The sequence below is a fragment of the Vidua macroura genome, chromosome 16 (assembly GCF_024509145.1).
Source record: "Vidua macroura isolate BioBank_ID:100142 chromosome 16, ASM2450914v1, whole genome shotgun sequence".
Lineage (NCBI taxonomy): Eukaryota > Metazoa > Chordata > Aves > Passeriformes > Viduidae > Vidua > Vidua macroura.
In genome coordinates, this window is record NC_071586.1 from 10,976,501 (window position 1) to 10,996,530 (window position 20,030).

Below are 20,030 nucleotides of genomic sequence, written 5' to 3' on the forward strand. Positions count from 1 at the left end.
TCTGCATGAAGAGTCACTAACCTGGGACAAGAAGTTCTAAATGCTGTTTTGATTGAGTTTACATGCTCACTTTTAAAGTTGAATTTTAGAAAATCTTTGCTTCTATCATACTACTCCCAATAAATACCTGTTAATCTGAAACAGGATATCAAGTTTAGCATTCTTTAGAAATGATACATTGGTATAAATGAAAACTGCCACTGGGAGTTCATGTGCAAAAACAGGGGCTTGAAATTAAATTCACCATCCTCTAGGCGTTAGACACAGACACTGCAAAATCCAAATCATTCCCACTCCAAATACCAGAATCAATTGCAAGTGCTGCAGTTTACATACTTTCAAGTCATTAAGAAATGGAAATTCCATATTTAATTTGGAATGTGTGTCGCCATCATCATACATTGCTAATATGTTGGCCAAAGGATTTCAGTCATTTTTTGCACTGCGAGGGTGTTAGTTTTTCACTACACTGAAAACCTCATGAATTTTGATGACTGACTATCATCATCCTACTGAGACTGAACAGACCAAAAATAAAGATCTTAATTTTCTGGTGTAAGCAACACAGGACTCTGCAACACACACAAAAAAAAGGCATTTCTTAGCATCTTTCTGGTCAAGTAAGCAGATCATCAGACTGTGTCAGGTGCATGTGCAATCAACCCCAGTTCATGCCAGAACATGGGTTTGATGGTCACACAAATAATGATATTTGCTGTATGTGCACCCAATGTTTCACAGCCAAGGACTGGGAACACAATGATTTGTAACCTGGCAATTCATTCATGCAATATCACGTGATGCTTTGACCTCAGAAATCAATAATAATGAAACACAAGCAGAGGCAATGGAACTTGAGATTTCAGAAGCTGAAGTATTAGCACCCTCCAATAAAAAAGAAATAAAAAAGGCAAGAAAAGGAAGTAGCTCAAGAATGTAAGATGCTGATGGTGATGTGGAGCTTAAAGGGAAAATACCAGCAGGTAGAATTATCAAAGCCAATCAAATCTAATCTCTTTGCAGCCTTGAGGTAGCAAGTGTCAAGATTTTGAACAGTGATTAAGTTGAAGTGATGATATTTGATTAAGTTTTCCAGTACTTGTGCTATTAGGGTGTTCAGCATATAGGTCCTACCTGAATATCAAATAGTTCCAGTAGGTTTTATGTTGGTTTTAACTTTTTTCGTTTCCGTTTTTTACCTGATTCCCTAGGCCTTCCTGTTAACATAAGGGCAGGGCTGGTGAAAAGCCCTAAGGTAATGCATTTCGTGTAACACTGAAGTCATAAATACTCAAACCGTTTACATTTCAAAGAAATCTCATTATCCTTTGCATTAAAGTAATAACTTTATAACGTCTGATTTGACATTGAGTTTACAAAGTAATTACACAAAAGTAAAGAAATAATAAACGAAGTTGGCATTGCACACGTCATTCCCAGGATCCATCTATAATTACTGTTACCATGCAGTACTCAACATTTGCCTTCAGCTCTGGAGTTGAGCTATTTTCAGCTCACCATCCACTTGCTGGGTGCAAGTTTTGTTCCTATCAGTAATTAAATCCTAGAAATATGTATTTTCCATTATAATTCTGCCCCAGTTTTTACACACATCAAAACCAAAAATTTTGATCTTAAAATCATAGCTGCTTAGTCTATGGCAATTAAAGACAATTTGGAAAACTGAAATTGATCTAATGAAACTTTTTTTCCAAACAGGAGACATAGAAACTGTATCAAACCATACTGACATTAAAAATAGCCACTTTATACATGGTTTTGTCTAATAACTCCACCTAGTTTCAGCTAAACAATCAGCTCAGATTATAAATTGATGTACAGCAAAATTGCAGCAGAGGTCTAACTTGGCTTTTATAGAAATTCTAACTCCTCTGTTCTGTACATAGCAACTGCAGTTTACATTTGCTTGGACCAGGTTTATGTCTCCCTGCTGGATGGAGCCAGTACAGAAAACCCTTCCTCACACAGCCACCTACCAAATCTATCACCTTCAGGCAGCTTTCCTCCTATGTTTACCTGCCCTTCCCTGACTCTTTAATTTTGGGCTGATTCTACTGCACCCTTCAATTCCCTGCAGAGGTGCAAAACAACCTTTTGAGGTTTCCTTCCACCAGTATCAGGAGAAAGGGAAATGTCCTTTATACTATAGTGGGTTTCCAGAATAAGTGTGATGAGCTCTGCATTGATTGCACTGTAGTAAGTAGATCAGAGCCAATGATTTTAGATTAATTCAGAATGATTTTATGAAAGCCAGATTGCAAGTAATTTTCCCCACAAATCTTTCCCCATTGTAACTCAAAGGTTTTCTTGACAAGGCAAATTTAGGTTTAATGCGACAACTGACAAATTCTTGAGTATGCATACGAAGGAAACAACAGGAATGAGCAATGTTGTTTTCAAATTAACTCCTTAGCCTTGAATCCTGAATTTATTCCCAAGTGCTTTACATTATTTTCATTCATATTTTCCCCAAGGTCAAGTAAATCTGTGTTATCCACAAAGTCTAAAGAAATTAGGCAACGGAGTTCATCCACGAGCTGCAACATGACAACCTTTAACTTAGTGAAGCAAGACCTGAACACTACTGGGCATTTACACTTATTTAAAGGCCAACCTAATGAGAAATGATACACATTAAGTTTGAAATCCAAACTCCTTATACAGCACAAACTGGCCCTCATTTGGCATCTTCAATACAGAGAAGTAGCTGGGAGCTTCTCTACTGAGTTCACTGTAAGCAACATTTGCTTTACGTTCTTTACTAATATAAAAAATAAGGTCCATATGAAATCAGCATTAATGCAAAAATAAAAGGAAAACATACCAGTTTCTTCTTCTCTATAATCTGAATTAGTATTTGATGATGTACAGGTGCATTCCATATGCTCTTCTAATCTCACCAGAACTTCTTTTAATTTTGGCTTTTTTCTAACATACTCCACTTTTGCCACCTATAAAATATGATGAGGTATGTACTGAGACACATCAACATGATTACAGTTCAGAACTGAAGACAGATAACTATATACCTCTATTTTTAATGTAGCCAAACCCATATAAAATGTTAGCATACTAATCATCTTTTATCTTAATTGTGCATCGTGTAACTATTTATTGCACAGACTATTTGTTTATTCAAGTTCAGTAGTTCGAAACAATTTTCCCCCAAGAGATAAAACAATTTCCCATTCATTTTGGTTTGATGTTTTAAACAACTCAGTTTCCACATGTATCACAATAAACTTCTATACAGATTCAAATCAGTGGTTGTTCTTGTAAACTGCCATTTTTAGCACAATCTTCTGTAAGTGTTGTTAAAGGCTGACAGTGAAGGCATTAGATTGGTTTGTAATACATTTTATTATTTACAAATTGGTGTCTCCAGTGCCCTCTGAATGTGAAGTGCTCAATCCTATATGACCAGCACCTGAACATCACCTTAGAAAGCAGATTCATTCCTGCTCACTCCCTGCAATAACCTGGGGCTTGGTCACAAGAACTCGCAAGCACAGTTTTTAGGTCCAAGGGAACTATTGCTCCTGAACTGGGTTCAGCCTTTGGCTGTATTGGGGAAAGGTGGCAGACAGAATATTTCTCCCCAGTCCTTCCAACTGTTCGCAACTGCACTGCTCCACTTCTGGCATCCTTAAATCAAAAAAGTCTGGAGGGTAATTTGACGTTGGAGGAAGGATCATGCTGGAGTAGCTCTGGCTACATACAGATCTCTCATCTGAAGGAAACCAAGGCAAAACAGAAGGATGTTGGAGTGGGGGGATACTGAACACGAGGACATCCTGACCCACAGGCTGGCAGGCAGGAGAGGAATGGCAGAGAGGGCACAGCACTGATGTTCTGGAGTGCTGAAATGGCTCGTGAGATGCTGGGCACTGACTTTGCTAAGTGTAGTGGGCATGATGGTCAGGGCCATGCAAGGGAATATGGCCTAACGTGGGCAAGGAGAGTGCTAGAGAGTTTGTAAGGGGTCCAGTGTTTAGCTCTCAGCTGTGTTGAACACTGAAGAAGAGGTGGTGAGCATTTGCTTGCAATGGAAATCAGCGCAATTAAATCATGGCTTCTCAGACCTACTCATCTGCCAATAGGGCACTGCAGTGTGGCTGTCCCAGCAAACAAGACTACAAATCACAGGGATGCTGTATAAATGAGGAGAGGGAGCAGAAGGACAGGGGGGGTTGGTTGTCTCTACAGAAGTTACATAACAAAGCCATAAAGGCTGGTCCATCCAAAAGCTCCACTACCAAATAAAGCATCCACAATGACACCCCCAGCCATGATTTCCTTGTGTGTTTGGTGGGGATTCAATGATCCAAATCAATCTTCACACTGTGAAAATCATTCCCTTGCCCTTTCAAAACCGGAACAACATTGCCACAAAATGAAAGTGGTGGCTAGAAAAACCTACTCTATTCCCAGTTCCCAGAAAAACTCTTCTGGCTCTGGGGTCACAACTATGAAGGGCCTCTGAATGCCAGTGAGAGAAGCTAGAGCAAAATGCTGGCCTTTCTAAAGCCAGTGGGAGATTTGCCTGAGCTTTCACAGAGCAAGGAGTTCAGATCCACATTTTAGTCACTACCCCTTGTGTCAACAGGATCTGGAGATGATTTTCATTTCATCCAGCAAACAAAAGTTACAGAGACAGATGCAATAACTAAAGTCTCTACATTAAAAGGTATCTTCTGAAACTGTCAGATCTCCATGTAAACAGATTAAGAGCTGGCCATGACATACCAGAACACTTTATCTGAAAGAATAACTATGGGTCGAAGCAGTATGTTTCAAAATTTCCTATCAGAACCCAACTCCATCAAGCCTTTGAACACAATGATTTGAAAATGTATGGTACAACTGAGTCATCTGGTGTCAAAGGATGACTAATCCTTAAAATTTATGAAAACAAACAGTAATTAAGACACCTCCATCATCAGAGACAAAGGGACCCAGCAATCACAAAACAGCTCTCAGATCTGCCATGCTTATTACAGCTGTTCGAATAAACCAGTCTCATTGAAAATTACATGCAACAAAAATAAACTGTAATCAAGCTTTTAAAAGCCTGCCCTTGTTTCACTTGGTTTTACAAACTGAAAGATATATGTAGTTCCTGTAGCTATTTGGTATTAAACAACAGTTAAAAAATCAGAAACAGTAATACTTTGTAGAAGAGCATAATGATTTTTTGCAGCAATTTTAAACTGGCTTTTAGTATTGTAGTTCAAATACAATCCAGCACACGTTCCACTGCCTTACTTCACACTCCACAGGTTAAAGGAATGTCATTTTGTAGATGTTGCAAATACTGGAAGTGAAGCAGCACAAACCAGATAAGCTGCTGTGTCTGTATCACCTGTTAATACCTGCTGCCACACACAGTGCTGATCTACAATGATGAAGGCTGCAGGTCACATTTTCAGTGGGAATAAATAGGGGTAGCTGTGCCAACACCATGGGATTTGGCCTTGTGTACAAATGTTTTTTTCTTCTTTGTATTTTTCTCCCTGGTGTTCATATTGTACAGCTTCTCAAGTGTATTACACAGAACTTTGAGGTGGTCAGTCCTCTAATGTAACAAAAATTTAAAACCTCAAACCCTCCAGATCCAGAAAATACCACTATATAAAAACTCTCTGAGAGCAGGACAGTGAAATAACTGATTAGCTTCTCAAATGTAGCTAATAATCAGTGACAACATACTTGCATCAATGTAGATTCTAGGTCTACATCCTGCAATACGGTGTATTACAGCTAAGTAAAAACAAAAATAAAATCTGATAAAAATATGTGGCCTAATGGAAATATCATGGGAACACTTTTTTTTTAGAGATTCTCCAGGAGAGATGAAATCAGGGACTAACAGCAGGGAAAAAAAAAAAAAAAAAAAAAAAGACTGTAAGCAGAAATGTCCAGAACACCTCCAGTATGAAGCTAAAATTTATCACGGGCAGGAGCTCACAAGAGAAGTGTCAGTACAGAAAGTTCCTCATAACAGCAGAACTCATGTGGCTGATACCTAAATACTAGATGGAAACAAGCCCAAAAAGCAGCTGAATGAGGACACTTCTTGGAATCTTCTATTGCTTCCATACTAAAATAACTGCATGCTGATAGAATGGAGGGAAAACCTGTCTGTGAGGAAGATGTGAGTCAAGAGGGACTGAAGGACTGGGGGAGGCATCAGGAGCCTTCAGGGCCTGGCAAGTCACTGCTGCAGGGACAGGAGGGCAGGAATGGCTGTGTGGGGTCTCTGTGTCCCTGAGCAGAGCAGCCAGATCCTGCCAGGCTGACAGGGCTTCCCCTGCTCCAAGGACACCTCGCTGCTTTTCCGCCTTCACCTCTGTCAGGGTTTCCTTTGTTTCTCCCATTCCTAAACTGACCTTTGATACCTGGTCCTGCCTGCAATTGCAGTTAAGCCACAGCTCAATCCAAGTGCTGCTTATCTTATTCTTCCCGCCCCAATGGCAGAAGAAAAAGGTTATTAAACCTGCAAATGTGGCACACATTCATTACACCTATACATCCCATGTGTTCTGCAAGGCCTTTCCAACCTGCTGTGAGGCTGGATAGCTCTGCTGAACAGCTCATCCTGAACTCCAGCATTTTTTCCAACCTCTGAACAACCCTCCAGTGACAGCTGAGGAGCTGCTCCTGCATTCCCTCCTGTCCAGATCCTTTTCTCTGCACCTCACCCTCACATTAATGTACTCTAAGAATGTACCAGGTTAAAATTCCCCAGATCAGATCAACATTGAAATATGCAGAAATGGCGGAAGCTGGTAGGGCTTCTGCTCAAGGCCAACCTGAGACAAAGCTGAGGGAGATAGAGTAATTCAGCTCTTGTTTCTTAACTTGCATATGAGCACTGCTGAGAACAATCATATTGTTCAGCTTGGCTATTCAAAATTAGTAGTATAGGCAGGATTTGCTCCATAATATTAATGGTTTTCTGCTTCTGTGATCAAACCCACCAAGAACAACACCATGCTCAAAAGCCTCTTGGGAAGACTCTTGTTCAGAACCCCCCAAATAAATTATAGTCTGGTACTTGGTAAGTACTTGAACTCACTGGACAGAAGCAACAGGATCTGCAGATGCTACTGAAATGCTTTTGCACACAGAGGAGAAAATCTCCCTGTAACAGACACCAACACCCCTAACTCCCCCATCCTTATCACCATTGCTCTATAAGGAGAGAAATAGAATCCTTTCTTTCTCATCAAAGAGCAGCTCCCAACCAGCCTCTCCATCTCAGTCTGAGTTCTGCAGGGCTGTGCAGGTGCAGTTTGCTGAACAGAGATGTCTTTAGGGCCAGAGGCCGTGCTCTCATGGGCTCACTGTCACCATTCAGGGCAAACCCACCTTTCACTAATGAAACCCACCCTGTGAAAGGGAAACCTTACAAGACCCATTTCAGGGAAGCTGTTCCACCAATCCCCCTGGCTTGGAGCATCCCTACAGCTTCAATTCCACATTAATGGTATTTCACTGATGAGAGCTCAGTGAAGACAAAGAAAGGACATCCCTGAACCCTCCAGCCTTTGAATCATGTCCCAGGAATGAAATGCCCCAACACAAGCACCTCCACTGCCCCTCCCACACTGCCCCAGCCGTCTCTTAACCTTGACTACAGTGACCCTCAGTGAGACAAAGAAAACACCCTTTGCTTTCGCCTGTTGGATGATGCAAACCCACTTGCTGACCTTTCTGGATGAACATTTTTCTAGTGTGAATGGGCCAGCTATGATCTCACTACCTTGTCAATGAGGAGGAAGCGGGGAAAGCCTTTTCAATGTTCCATCAAAAGAGAGCTTTTATGCAGTCTGACATCAGGGGAAAACACAAGCCGGCTTTCCAACTGCACTGCAGAGCAGCTGAGAAGGCTCTCCAAAACCGCTCCCACCTTTCCAGGGACCCTCGCTCTGAGCCAGCTACTTAATGGCATGAGCAGACATTCAGCTCTAAACTTAGGATTGGCAAAAGGCTCAGAAAACCATCAATTACATCAAAGCTACAAGGGGATCTGACTCTGGAGGGCATAAATATGGATTCTGTTCTAAGAGTTCTGGTGTTACAGTGGGGTCAGCCTACAACCTTTACAATGAACATCCTGTTCCTGCTTGACCTCTTGTCCTTTTTTTCCCCTGCTACTTAATGACTGTTTGGAGCAGTCTTGGAGCTTGGAAAAAAAAGTCCTCCAAAGCTGGCTGACGTATATTGATATTGCTGGTGGCAATATATTTACACAGCCACGAAAAGCAGCTGCTCAGCTGAGCCTACTTTTAGCTTGTGCCCTACTAGAATGAATGCAAATCTAAAAGCACTACAACGGGCTGAGAGACTAAAATTCTTTCAACGTGGTGGTGTGCTGGGGAAGCAGCCCCAGCAGTGATACCTTGCAAAGCTGCTGCCAGGAGTTTGTAACTCCTAAGGAACACTCACTGTCCCAGCAGCAGGGGGACAGCCAGGACCTTCTGTCTCATCTGTCATCTCCCCCATCCCTCGGGGGTAGGACAGAAGCACAGTATCACAATATTGTTCAGTATCACACACAGGTACCAACAGCAAGTTCATCACACACGTCTCAGCTCTTTGCTGAGCACATCCAGCTGCTCTGTGCATGTTTGCTGCTACAAAAAATCTAGGCTGCATCAAACCCAAAGGCAACAGCACTAAATATCACAGCCCTGAGGCACTCTGCTGTTTAGCTCCTATTCAGAAAGGTTTACAATTGTAGTCCTTCAATCTCCCCAGTTTGTTCTCAGTCCTCAAGTTATTATTGATCCAAATTTTTACCTCATTTTTAATTGTTTCTGCAAAGCGTATCCCATGAAAGCAAGGCAGCAAGCAAGTGTAAAGTATGATTATTTTTGGGAACACTGAGGGAATCTCAGATGTTTCTCCAGCTTATTTGGATGCAAAAACATTGTTCTCAGATGTTCAGAAACAGAAAAGAAAAAGAAATTCTGCCCAGACATGTCTGCATATATGAAAAACAGTGTATGAAATACAATGAAATGGCTTAGGTGCCTTATTTTTGTTCTAGGATGTACAGCACTAAGTGAACAGCACTTTTCTCAAGAAATCCATTGCAAGTGCAACAATCAGTGTGTTATGCTGAGCAATTTTATGTTCAAGAATGTAGTGGGGTTTATTTTAATTCTGCTCTTAAGAAATTCAGGGCAACAAGAACTCAGAGTCTTCACAATATGAATGCTAAGTGTAAGTCTAATCTCCTACACACAGATGTAGTTCAACAGTACTTGTTTAAATACTGATAAAAATTGGAACACAGTGAAGCCAAATGAACATAAATATTTCACGTAATATTTACTGGAAAGTTGCAACAGGGATTTTGTCTAATGAGTAAATACAGCATGAAGCTGTTGAGTCTTCTATCCCTGGGGTAAGATAATTTGAAACACATTTTTTCAGATCAAAAGTGTTATGTTGTCAAATATAAAAGCCCAATTTAGGCTGCATAATATTTAATTAAGAAAACAGCATTCCATACTGTGATTTATTTATTTTTTTAAGTCCGGTGCCCCTTGAGTCATTTTATCTTCTTAACTTTAAGATCTGTACTGTGCAAGATCATGGGAAACATGATCAACTTTATTTTCATTGAAAAAAAAAAAAAAAAAAAAAAAAAAAAAAAAGAAAAAAGGAAATCTAAAGGGAATCCTGTGAAAACCAAATCCAAACCCAAGATTTTTCCAATGACCACATAACTTGGAAAGGCCATAAACAGAGAGGGGCGTTCTATGTGAGGATGGATAGCAAAGATTTGGGTCACACAGGCCACACACTTGGGTAAGTGGAGTTTCCAGGCTGAAGAGAACCCAGCCAGGGCCCTGCAGCCCCTGCTCACCTTGACACTCCTGTGGTGTATCCGGGAGGGCTGGCACTTGACGCTGCTGGTGTTGCAGCAGCCGGTGCAGCGCTTCACCTCCACGCAGGGCGGCCATATCAGGAAGTTGGCCGAGGTGGGGTCGATCTGGCTCCGAGGTATCTCGTAGATCACCGTCCGCGTCTTGCACACCGCCGGGATGGCCTCCTCTGCGGGCACAGGAGAGTCACAGCCCCGGCTGAGCAGCAGCTCCCGCCCCAGAGCACCCACGTGGGGCCAGCGCTCCCAGTCGCCGCTGGTCACTGGCAAGCCAGCGCTGAGCGCTGTGTGCTTACAGCTGAGCTCTGGTGCTACCCGGGGGACAAGCTTGACTCGCTCCCAAAGCCCAGCCCTAAATGAGGGTTTCCAGTGGCCTGGCTCCCGACACAGCTTGGAGCACATACCACGAGATAAGGCAATCCTGGCTCTGGAAGTGACAGCGAGCCAGGAGCTCCTCCACATTCGATGACCCCCTAGTACAGCCTCAGAGTGACTGTGCAACAGCAGCTGTTGCTTTCCAGCACTGGGGTCATCTCTGCACACAAATAACATGCAACACCTGGTAAACACTGCTTCAGAAGTTAAATTGAGGATTATCTGTATCATACCCAATTTGCACAGCTGGGAAACAACCTTCACCAGCTTGAAACTTTCAAGACTTGGGTTTCCACTTCCACAACTTTAACATCCCCACATCAGGGAGTCTGGCTCATCCATCATTCCAAAGGGCAACTGCCATTTTTTTTTTTTGCACTCATCAAAGCTTTGTAGATGGTGGGTTTTATTTAATTTGTTATTTCTTGAATGATGCAAAACCACCAGAGCAGCATAACCAAAAAACCTGCAGTTAAACTAATATCCTGGTGGGCTCAGGTAAGGTGAGCTTGTTTAGAATTATAAAGATTAACTCTGTACTACTGCATGATGCTGCCATGATCCAAACCATGTATCATCATCAACCTAGGGACTGTTTAAGAAGTCAAGGTGGTATTTCAAAACAGTCCAGAAAAAAATAGTAATTCCAGGGACAAGTTGTTTGCTGATAAGTTCTCCAAAGACAGCTGGGATTTTTTTTTTTTTTTTTTTTTTTTTTTTTTTTTTTTTTTTGCCTTACAGTGGAAGCTTGTCATAGCTTTGGGTTAGATGTGTCAGGGAACTGGAACACTGCCTGCACTACTTCACTTAGTTCAAGTACAAGAAGCTCAGGCCTAGCCTGTGCCTGCAACATGGAAATCTAGGCTTAGTTTAGAAAGAGATGCATTTCAATAGACTAAATAGAGTGAAAATCCTTACTCTCAGCCCCCAGTGCCATGAACTCAAGAAAATTAACAGATGCAATACTGCAAGATAGCTGGCAACTCCTACAAGTTATTGAGCACACCCAGTTCCCAGTGCCTCTGGTGGGGAGGCATTCAGCACCTTGCAGGGTGAGGTGCCAACGTCGCCGGCTGCTTCAGAACCACTGCTCTCCCCAGGCAGCCAATGTGCCGGGCGCCTGCCAACTCACACTGCAAATCCCTGCTGACAGCAAGCTGGGCTATCTCTGCCTACCACCACAACTCCAAGTACAAACACACTGAATTACCCACCAGGAATAGCACTATGGATGTTTTCCACAGTCCAGTGGAATGGTGGAACACTCACACCTAATCAGATGAACAAGCACTGCATATAAATCCTATTTGCACATCCCTTTTTTAATTTGTATATGGGCTTTGTTGGATCATCATCATCATTAATAAGGATAAAATCCCCTCTAAACATGCCTGGTGCCCTACACAGTGACGGAAATCAATGCCCCAGCATTTCCATCAATGGCTTTTAATTTTTGGGATAAACTGTATTTTTCTTGTGAATAAAGAGTCAAGCTGTTTCCTTTTGTGGAGCTTCTGTACTGAAAACTCTACCAACTGTTGATGTTTTTTAAAGCACACTGCTGTAGTTGTTCTCCACACTATGAATTATACATTGAATATCACAGCATTTTCTAACCGAGGTCTAGCTTTCCAACATGCTGCAACAAGAAAGTGAATGTAAAGAATTTGTGCATGTCTGTCTCCTATGGACATCCTCCAGAAGACAGCTTCTCAGGCAATGGTTCGTTTTGTGCAAAAAGAAAGGCAGAAGCTAAAAATGGCCCTTTTTTCCTTTGTGCATGTCACATTTTTCCAGTGAAATGTCCTGCTTGGCTGACCAAAAGAACCCCTCTGCTTTCACTCCCAAAGTACAAATAACTTGTTTCTTACCAATGCTTCTTTTTCTGCGAATGGGCACAGGACGGTTCTCTTGCACATGTTTAGCAGAATGAACACTGTAAGATCTCAAGTTTGTTTCTGAAACATCATCATATCCTAGAACAGGAAACAGAATGTTAAACGTCAGGTATGTTATGTGCACCAGTGTCACTACAGTGCTGTTCCACAGGTACAAACCTGTGCTGCTCATAGACACAAGTCCAAATCCTGCTACAATCAGTCTAATGTAACCCCTGTTAATGCAATTGCAAGGGCATAAGGCAAGGAATAAAGACACAGACATTGAATGTCATGTATAAGCATGCACAATTTAATTCCAATATCCATTTTACTGAAAGCCCCCAGAAACACTGCACACACTGTGGCACAGAATCATATCTAAAGTAAAACAGTTGCATTTTTATGTGAAAGGCATAATACGGCTTTTCTTACTGGAAAGGTGTAGAAATAGGAACAATAATCCTGCACATGAAATGTTTCTTACAAACATTTTGACATTCTGATATAAGGCAACAGTAGAAAAAATTGTATTAGACCCAACAGCAACAATGCTGCCTCTGTAAATTTTCTGTTGCTTGGTTTTCAGGGCAGTACTAGGGCAGAATCAAAAGCAAAAAGTAACTAGCATGGGTTTCCTTTTAGCCTCTCTGTTGCAGAACAAATCCCCTGTGAAGTATCCTAACCTTTGGAGGGGCATCTGAAGCTACTGCAAACTCTGGGACTGCATCCAGGCTTGTCTTGTTCCCTAAATAAGCCTACCACATGGGTTAAAGGGCCATGAGAAAAAGCAAAGATGGAAAACTTGGCATTTCATTTATCATAAAAAACAACAAAATAACTGCTCCAACTATTTGGGTTTGTTAAGTGAAGCAGTTCAGGTCGTGTCCCATGCCGTGGGGTCTGAAAACCACAAGCACAGTCTGCAAACGGGGGATGAGGAAGAAGGAACCAAACAGAGAACTGCACACAGACCCCAGGACACCCAAATGAAGGGGTTTAGCACTCCGCTGCTTCGAGTGTCCTCTCTGTGGAACATCACTGCAGAGTTTCAAGGTTTCACTGCTGGCTCCTAAGAAAACTGTGACATGCTCTAAAAAAAATGCAAAAGGGTATTACACAGTACTCAATTGCCCTCTCTGCAAGCTACCAACACCCTACACTCCCATCTTCTGCACTGTCACACTCCCTGCTTCCAGTTTGTTCTGTACACACAGCTGTCTGTCTCTGGAACTTGTTTTAATCTCAGCTTTATTAGTAACACACATCATAAGGCTCTGCTCCACAAAACAACCAACTCCTTTTCTCCTCCCTCCAAGAAATTTTGCCCTAAGGAACATGCAGCTTGTGAAATCACCTGTACAGCCAGGTGAGACATGAAGACAGCAGGATGTTCAGCACCTTAGAAAGACTTCTGCATCCCAGGGTTTATCATTACTTCTTGGAAAATACTACTGTAAGTAGCTAAGAGAAAATAAAATCGGAGGTCCAAGAGGTAGTGCCAGGATCACCCACTGGTCCTGCCTATTCTCCTTTTCAGCTGAACAAATCTTTGTATGAAATTAGTCCTTAGTCTCTATTTATCCAAATAAATTGGCTCCTAGTTCCTATCTATGGTACTTGTTATCCTAGATGTCGATGGGAAATTTTGGAACCTGACTAATTAGCTGGTATTGGGCCTTATTTGCAGTCCCAGTCCGGTAATGTAGCACAGCAAGAACTAAAGGGTATTATTTCTGCTTTTATTGCACCCCATACTCCAGAAAACTCATCAGTGGTATAAATAAAATGGCTTGCCAGAGATCCCACAGGAAGTTTGCAACTGAGCTGGGGAGTGGAGCCAGGTCTCCCACATCCCATTCCAATGGCACCAGGCCATCCACCTGATCCCAAATGGTGTTATGCAAAATGAGGATCCGTTCTGATGTGCCTCCAGCCCTCTTCTGTTTCCTAGCACTCAGCCACCCAACACCTTAATACTGACCTCCTTTTTGGCAGCTTCAAGTTGTCACAACCTCTCCCTCAATTTGAGGCAATGAAGTGATACTTGAAAGCAGCATGAATTCTGCTCAGCCTGAGATCCAAGCTAGACTCAGAGAAAGAAGCATGTCCATGCACAAGCAAACAGTGTTTAAAAGGAGATTAAACACAAAAGTAATGCCTCTAATCCCAACTGCTTGGTGGGCACAGACATCAGGCTGGAAAGGGAAGCCGGCAGGGCTGCCAGCACCACGGCAGGGCCGGGCCACGGCTCCTAATCCCACACTCAGCAATGCTGGCACAGCTCCCTCCTAGCATGAAGGATCCCTTGCTGCCTCCTTTAGAGAAGCTGGTAAGAACCAAAGGGCTGGTATGACCAGCTAACCAGTGTGTTAAATCATGGGCTAACACATAACTGCTCGACTCAGCCACAATTAGCCTTTTTCCATCACCATGTTCATAAAGCAAAATGACACCTCGAGGAGATGTGTTGCTTATAAGATGACTTCTAAGGAGAAGGCCTCTGGCTTATACTGTACCTCACTGTCTCACTACATATCTCAAGCATGTATAGCAGTTCCTAAGTTCATGTCTCTCTGTGAGGGTTACAAAAAGAGATCTACACAGCTAGCTCAGCAGAACAAGTTCCAGTCAAACCTCAATGTGTTATCTAACACAAATTGTATTATTTTTACCAACTCATCATCCAAGTTTGGCTTAATAAAGAGAATCATGGGGCATGGCTGGAGCCAGAAGACAATGCTAAAGGCACTTAAGTGTCCCCCCTGATTCCCACAGGCATTTGGAAGGAATTCCATTTCCCAGTGAAGTCAACAGGAAAATCAATGCACTTGAAGCAATGTTTAAGTCAACAGGAGTCTTGCCCAGCAGGAATGAAAAATCACCAAGTCAGCTTTGAAACTCATACTTGGCTCTGAATGTGTGGCCAGAAGACTTCCTTTTGTTTCATTAAAACCACGATGCTACAAAGAGTACTCTCTAGTTTGACTTTAAGGAAGGGTGATACTTAATTTGTTATCTGTTTTTCCCCCAGTGTGCTGAATTAGTTGCAGGGTGAGGATAAGCTTTTAGCAAGGGAAATGTGAGTTTATGGGTGCTTAGCACCTCACAAAATGAGGCTTAGAGCAGAAAGCCTAGAAATGGGTGGTTCTTAGTTTAGAACTCGAATGCTGCTCATCACCAAGTGAAGATGGAGGATGCTGCACAGAGCCAGATTAGTGCAGCTTTCTTTTAATGTTTTAATAATAAAAAAATGTTTTCATGGCAACTAACCAAGAAATTTCTCTGTAATCTTTTATGTACTGACAACATATCAATGATGGGCATAAAAACTCATGCAATTAGCCTTGGTCAATCCATTAGTGTAGCTGAAATTGTTCTTTTTTGTCAGATTGGCAATTTTCCACTGGGTCATGGAATATAAATCACAGAGCTCCTGTGACATTCTGCCAATACATGATTACTCTTCTCACTCAAGAAGCATGTGGAAAGCATCCTAAGTTTACTGCTATTTTCTATTTATCAATTTATACTTTTGAATTTCCATCTTCTTACCGAACTATTTTATGTGAGGTACAACCCCCAACACATCCAGTCTTAATGCAAACCCTTCTAGATTTCACTTTGATGAGCATCCAGAAAGTACAGATCCAAGACTTCTAGTACCAACAGCAGCAGTTTAGGAAATGCTTATCATCTCATTTCTTTCAGGAATTCAATGTAAGCTACAATAAACTGAAATGGTCTGTCTTACAATCAGTCCTAGAGCCAGAAAGCCCACGGCAACATCAGTTTGTTTTTTTGATCTTTTTTTTGGCTGATGCAAAATTTGCCCTTCTGACATCCAACTGCAGAGATAGATGTCATTAAGTTTTCAACTTTGATCTGGTAAAGGAAATATAAGTAGCAGCTCGCAAGATCCTGTTTTGTTTAGGTTGTTTTTTTTTTCCTTTACCTAGGTGAGATCAACCAACTGAAAAGGAGGAGGAATATTCCCTCTGTTTCAGGAAAAACACAGGCCACGTATGGAAGATGCCTCTCATGATGGTAAGAGGTGCAAGGGAAGCCAAAACATTGCACTGTAAGATCCTTCATTGAGCACCACACCAAAACCCGCAAAATCAACAGCTCATTTTCCAAAAGATTGAGCTCTGCAGCAGCCTAACACTTTTTCCATGGAAGTATACAGTTAATTTAGAACGTTTCTCCACTTAACAAAAGCTGCTCTGCTAGTTCTTAATCACAGGCCGTTAAATTCACATGGCCTAAGGTGACCCTGGTGGATGCCCTTAACCCGTGCAAAGAGGCACACTCAGCCCTGCCTCTCCCCGTGCAGGCAGATGACTTGGGGAAAATCTGTTCCCAGCGGGAGGCAAACATAATAGGTGATGAAATGAACTCTACCTCCCACAGGACAGATGGGAGAGCTGAAGCACGAGGAGAACAACCACGCTGCTGAGCCAGAGAGAGCTCCACAAGCAGAGCAGAGGATGCCCTCGTTTTGGGGATTTAGTCTGCTCGTAGTAAAACTGTACTCTGCACACTAGAGCTGCCTACTTCCTGGGACTGTGCATGCTTTCTCCTTTAAACAGGGTCAGACTCTGCTCTCCTTCATGCCAAGGCAATTCTGTCACTGCCTCTGGATCCCAATTGCAGCAAATTAATACAAGACCCTGTTTCCTGATAGGAAGAGAATTTTCATCCTGCCTTTACCCTCTGAGTCGGACATGCGGCACTGGGCTCTGACAAACTGGCCTGGATTTTCTTTTTTGAATACAATGATAAGCTCCATGTTGGGTAGTGTTTTTCTTTAAGTAATATGCCAGATGGTCTGGGGGTGTGGTTTCTAATTTTATGAAGGGGGTTATCAGTCATCTCTGCGCTACAATATAGAGACCAAATCTGTCAGAATAGAAGAAAAACCTGCCCACTCTGACTTACAAAACTTACTTTTCCAATTAAAAATATATGTTTTGCATTACAGGAGAGAAAATGACTGTTCTTCCTTCATTTTCCACAGATTCTGCCTTGTTACTCAGGAATATCAGACATTTTCTTCATGCATGCCTGATCCTGCAAACTCTTAGCCTACAAGATCATTCTTAATTCTCAAGTCCACCCACTGAGTTTAAACAGGGCTACTCACATGCAGAAGGACTGGCAATACCATGCACTAAAACGAGGGAGAGAATAGTCACTGGAGTGATTTTGTTCTGAGCCTCAGCTGAAAAGGAGTACATGCTATAAAAGAGAAATATACCTACTGTACAAGCCCTCACTGAACTGGCTGTTCCTTAAAGGCAATTGCAGCCCTAAGGAAACACATTTCAGAAATATCATCTTACCAGGGACAACGAGAAAACTTTTGATTTGCTAATTCAAGCTAATACTAAATATAGTAAACAGGCCTGATCCTGTTTACTGAGGAAAGCAGAGCAATTTCAATACTCGATTAGTCACTCTGATAAGCCTTTAGTAAGAATTACTCATGACAGTAAAGTCTGCAGGACTGTGCCCAGGAAAAGCAAATGTGGGTAGTAAAGACGAGTTACTCCATGAGAACCCAGCCATGAGTAGCTCAGAGCACAGCTCAGCACACAGGCAAAAGCAGCACTCACACAAGCAAGAACCGGGTGAAAGTCTGAATATTTTGGTTTTATTTTTTAATATTGTTTGAGTTCATGTCTTAAGGAATTACTGTTTCACAGTGAGATAGTAAAATATTTATGTCTCTTGTTTCTCTAATGGTTTCTAAACTGACAAATTGCAAGAAAACAGCAAAATGAAATGGGTAAACTTGTGGCTGACCTTCTCCATTTTTGGTCTTGCATCCTACAGTTAATATTTGCCATGAGGTAAATAATTATTTTCTGAAATAAATTCCTCTGCTACATCTACCCATTTATTCAGCTCCTGCTGTTGCCCCACTTGTCTGCCTGATTCACTTGCAATGGAGCCACGTGAACTTTTGCTCTCCTTCTAAGTGGTATTTAAAAATGAAGCATGTGCCTGTTATGCTGAGGTATTTGAAAAAATAATGTATTCTGGTAGCTACAGAACCCTGACTCAAAGGCAGGAGCAGCATGCACTATTTTAAAATGCTAGCACTCAGATCCAGCCCTTCTGCAACAGCAGCCAACTCCACCAAGTTCACTGGGAAAAAGATTTTAGCAGTAGTGCACTTATCTGGTCCAAAACAGCCTTCAGTGAGGAAATATGAACTGCATACCCCTTCCCAGTTGTGAAAGTTTCTTTAATTTTCGTGATAAACAACAGTGATGAAGCACTGCTCTCCAAAAATACTAAACCAATGCCAATCTGGTAATTACTAATTAGCCTCTATGGTAAAGTGTTGTGCAAGACAGAAATACTCCCATTTTCAGTGTAATGGGAAAATGTTTGCTCTCTAATCACATGAAAATTGAAAGCTATGACTGTAAAATACATTCCTAGTGCATTTCTGCTCACTAATAGAGCACTGTACAAAAAGCAGAGAGTTAAACTCTAGAAGGATCCTGCAACTCTGAATGAAGGTGATTGAACCTGGCACAGACTTTACAAAAATACACAGCATATGGTTTAAAAGGAGATGGCCCAGTACCAATGCAAGCAAGAACTCATTCATTTTTCTCCATGTTTGTGCTTCAGCAAGATGCAGGCTTCCCCTGGGTACATCAAAGGTGCCGGGTTTATTCTCTCTCTCTACTGAGAGAAGAAATCACCAGGAACAAAGTGCATCAAGTGAAACCAAATGATAAGGAACCCAGCAATACCATGCTTCTAGATCTGATTTACTGCTGCAACGATCTGTTAAACTGCACGTTCTCACTACACCCATTTGCATGCCTAATGATGCAGAAAATAACCCTGCACTATTTTCTTTTGAGAAAAAAAAAAAAAAGTGTATTTTTGAGGGAAAGCTTCATATGCAGGTTTCTGTTTAAAATCAGTGCGGACGGTTTATTTTCCTTTTAATAAAGCCCAGCACTTGAAGAGACATTACTTCATTCATAAATATTGTTTCAAATATTTTAAATACCTCTAGGACAGTAGTTTAAAGATAACAGAGCAATGCGAGACCAACAACAAACCTTATGGCAATTCTTCTCCGCTGCGAGACGGAGAGAGCTCTGAAAACACGGGGGGGGGTCACAAGGTCCCTCTCCACCCTGAACCCCACGAAGTTTTAATCCCCGATCGGCCCCTTGGCCGCCGCCTCCCTGTGACACGCATCCCAGGGCCGCCTGGCTCTCGGGGCCGGTCCCCGCACGGGTGTCTCGGGCGAGGCGCGGAGCGGCGTGCGGGGAGCGCGGGGCGTGCGGGGCCTCCCCCCGGGGCGGCGGCGGCCGACGGCGCGGAAGGAAGGAGGACGGGACTAATTTACCTACGGAGTCAATCTCCAGGAGGCGCTGCAAGTCGCGGATGCTGTGGATCTCGCTGTGCGCCAGCCGCTCGATGAGCTCCTGCGGGATCTCGGCCTCCTTCAAAGACACACACACCGCGGGTCACCGCGCAGTCCCGCCCGCAGCGCCGGGCATCCGGCGCGCCGCGCCTCTGGGCTTGCTGGGGAGGGTGCGGGGTGTTTGCGAGACATGTGGGGATGAAGCAGGGGGAAAATCCACGCGCACATCCCCCCACAGCGCTCCGCGGGGACCCGGAGCGCTCCCGCCGCCCCCGCCTGCGCGCCCGCGGGGGCTGCGCGCCGCCCGCCCGACTGCGCCACGGCTCAGCGGGGCGGCAGCTCCGCGCGGCCCCGCCTGGCAGCGTGTGCCCCGCAGCGCCGAGCTCCCGAGCCCCGCTCGGCGGCTGGAGCCCACCCCGGGCAGCGGCTGCCGAAGTTCGCCCGGGCGGGCGCCAGG

At 43.0% G+C, this 20,030-nt stretch overlaps 1 protein-coding gene across 7 annotated transcripts in view; it reads right to left on the reverse strand.

The window, feature by feature from the left end:
* PDGFA (platelet derived growth factor subunit A) overlaps positions 1-20,030 on the reverse strand; it is a 165,979-nt gene that overhangs the window by 144,301 nt on the left and 1,648 nt on the right. For 5 of the 7 annotated variants that reach the window (XM_053992219.1, XM_053992220.1, XM_053992216.1 and 2 more), the window contains exons 2-5: positions 19,556-19,652; positions 12,166-12,270; positions 9,902-10,089; positions 2,846-2,972 (exon numbers count right to left, since the gene is read on the reverse strand). In XM_053992219.1, the coding sequence (XP_053848194.1) occupies positions 2,846-2,972; positions 9,902-10,089; positions 12,166-12,270; positions 19,556-19,652 (517 nt within the window). Of the gene's footprint in view, positions 1-21; positions 136-1,134; positions 1,218-2,845; positions 2,973-9,901; positions 10,090-12,165; positions 12,271-19,555; positions 19,653-20,030 lie in introns of all 7 variants that reach the window. The other 2 variants (XR_008439648.1, XM_053992221.1) reach the window with 2 other exon arrangements.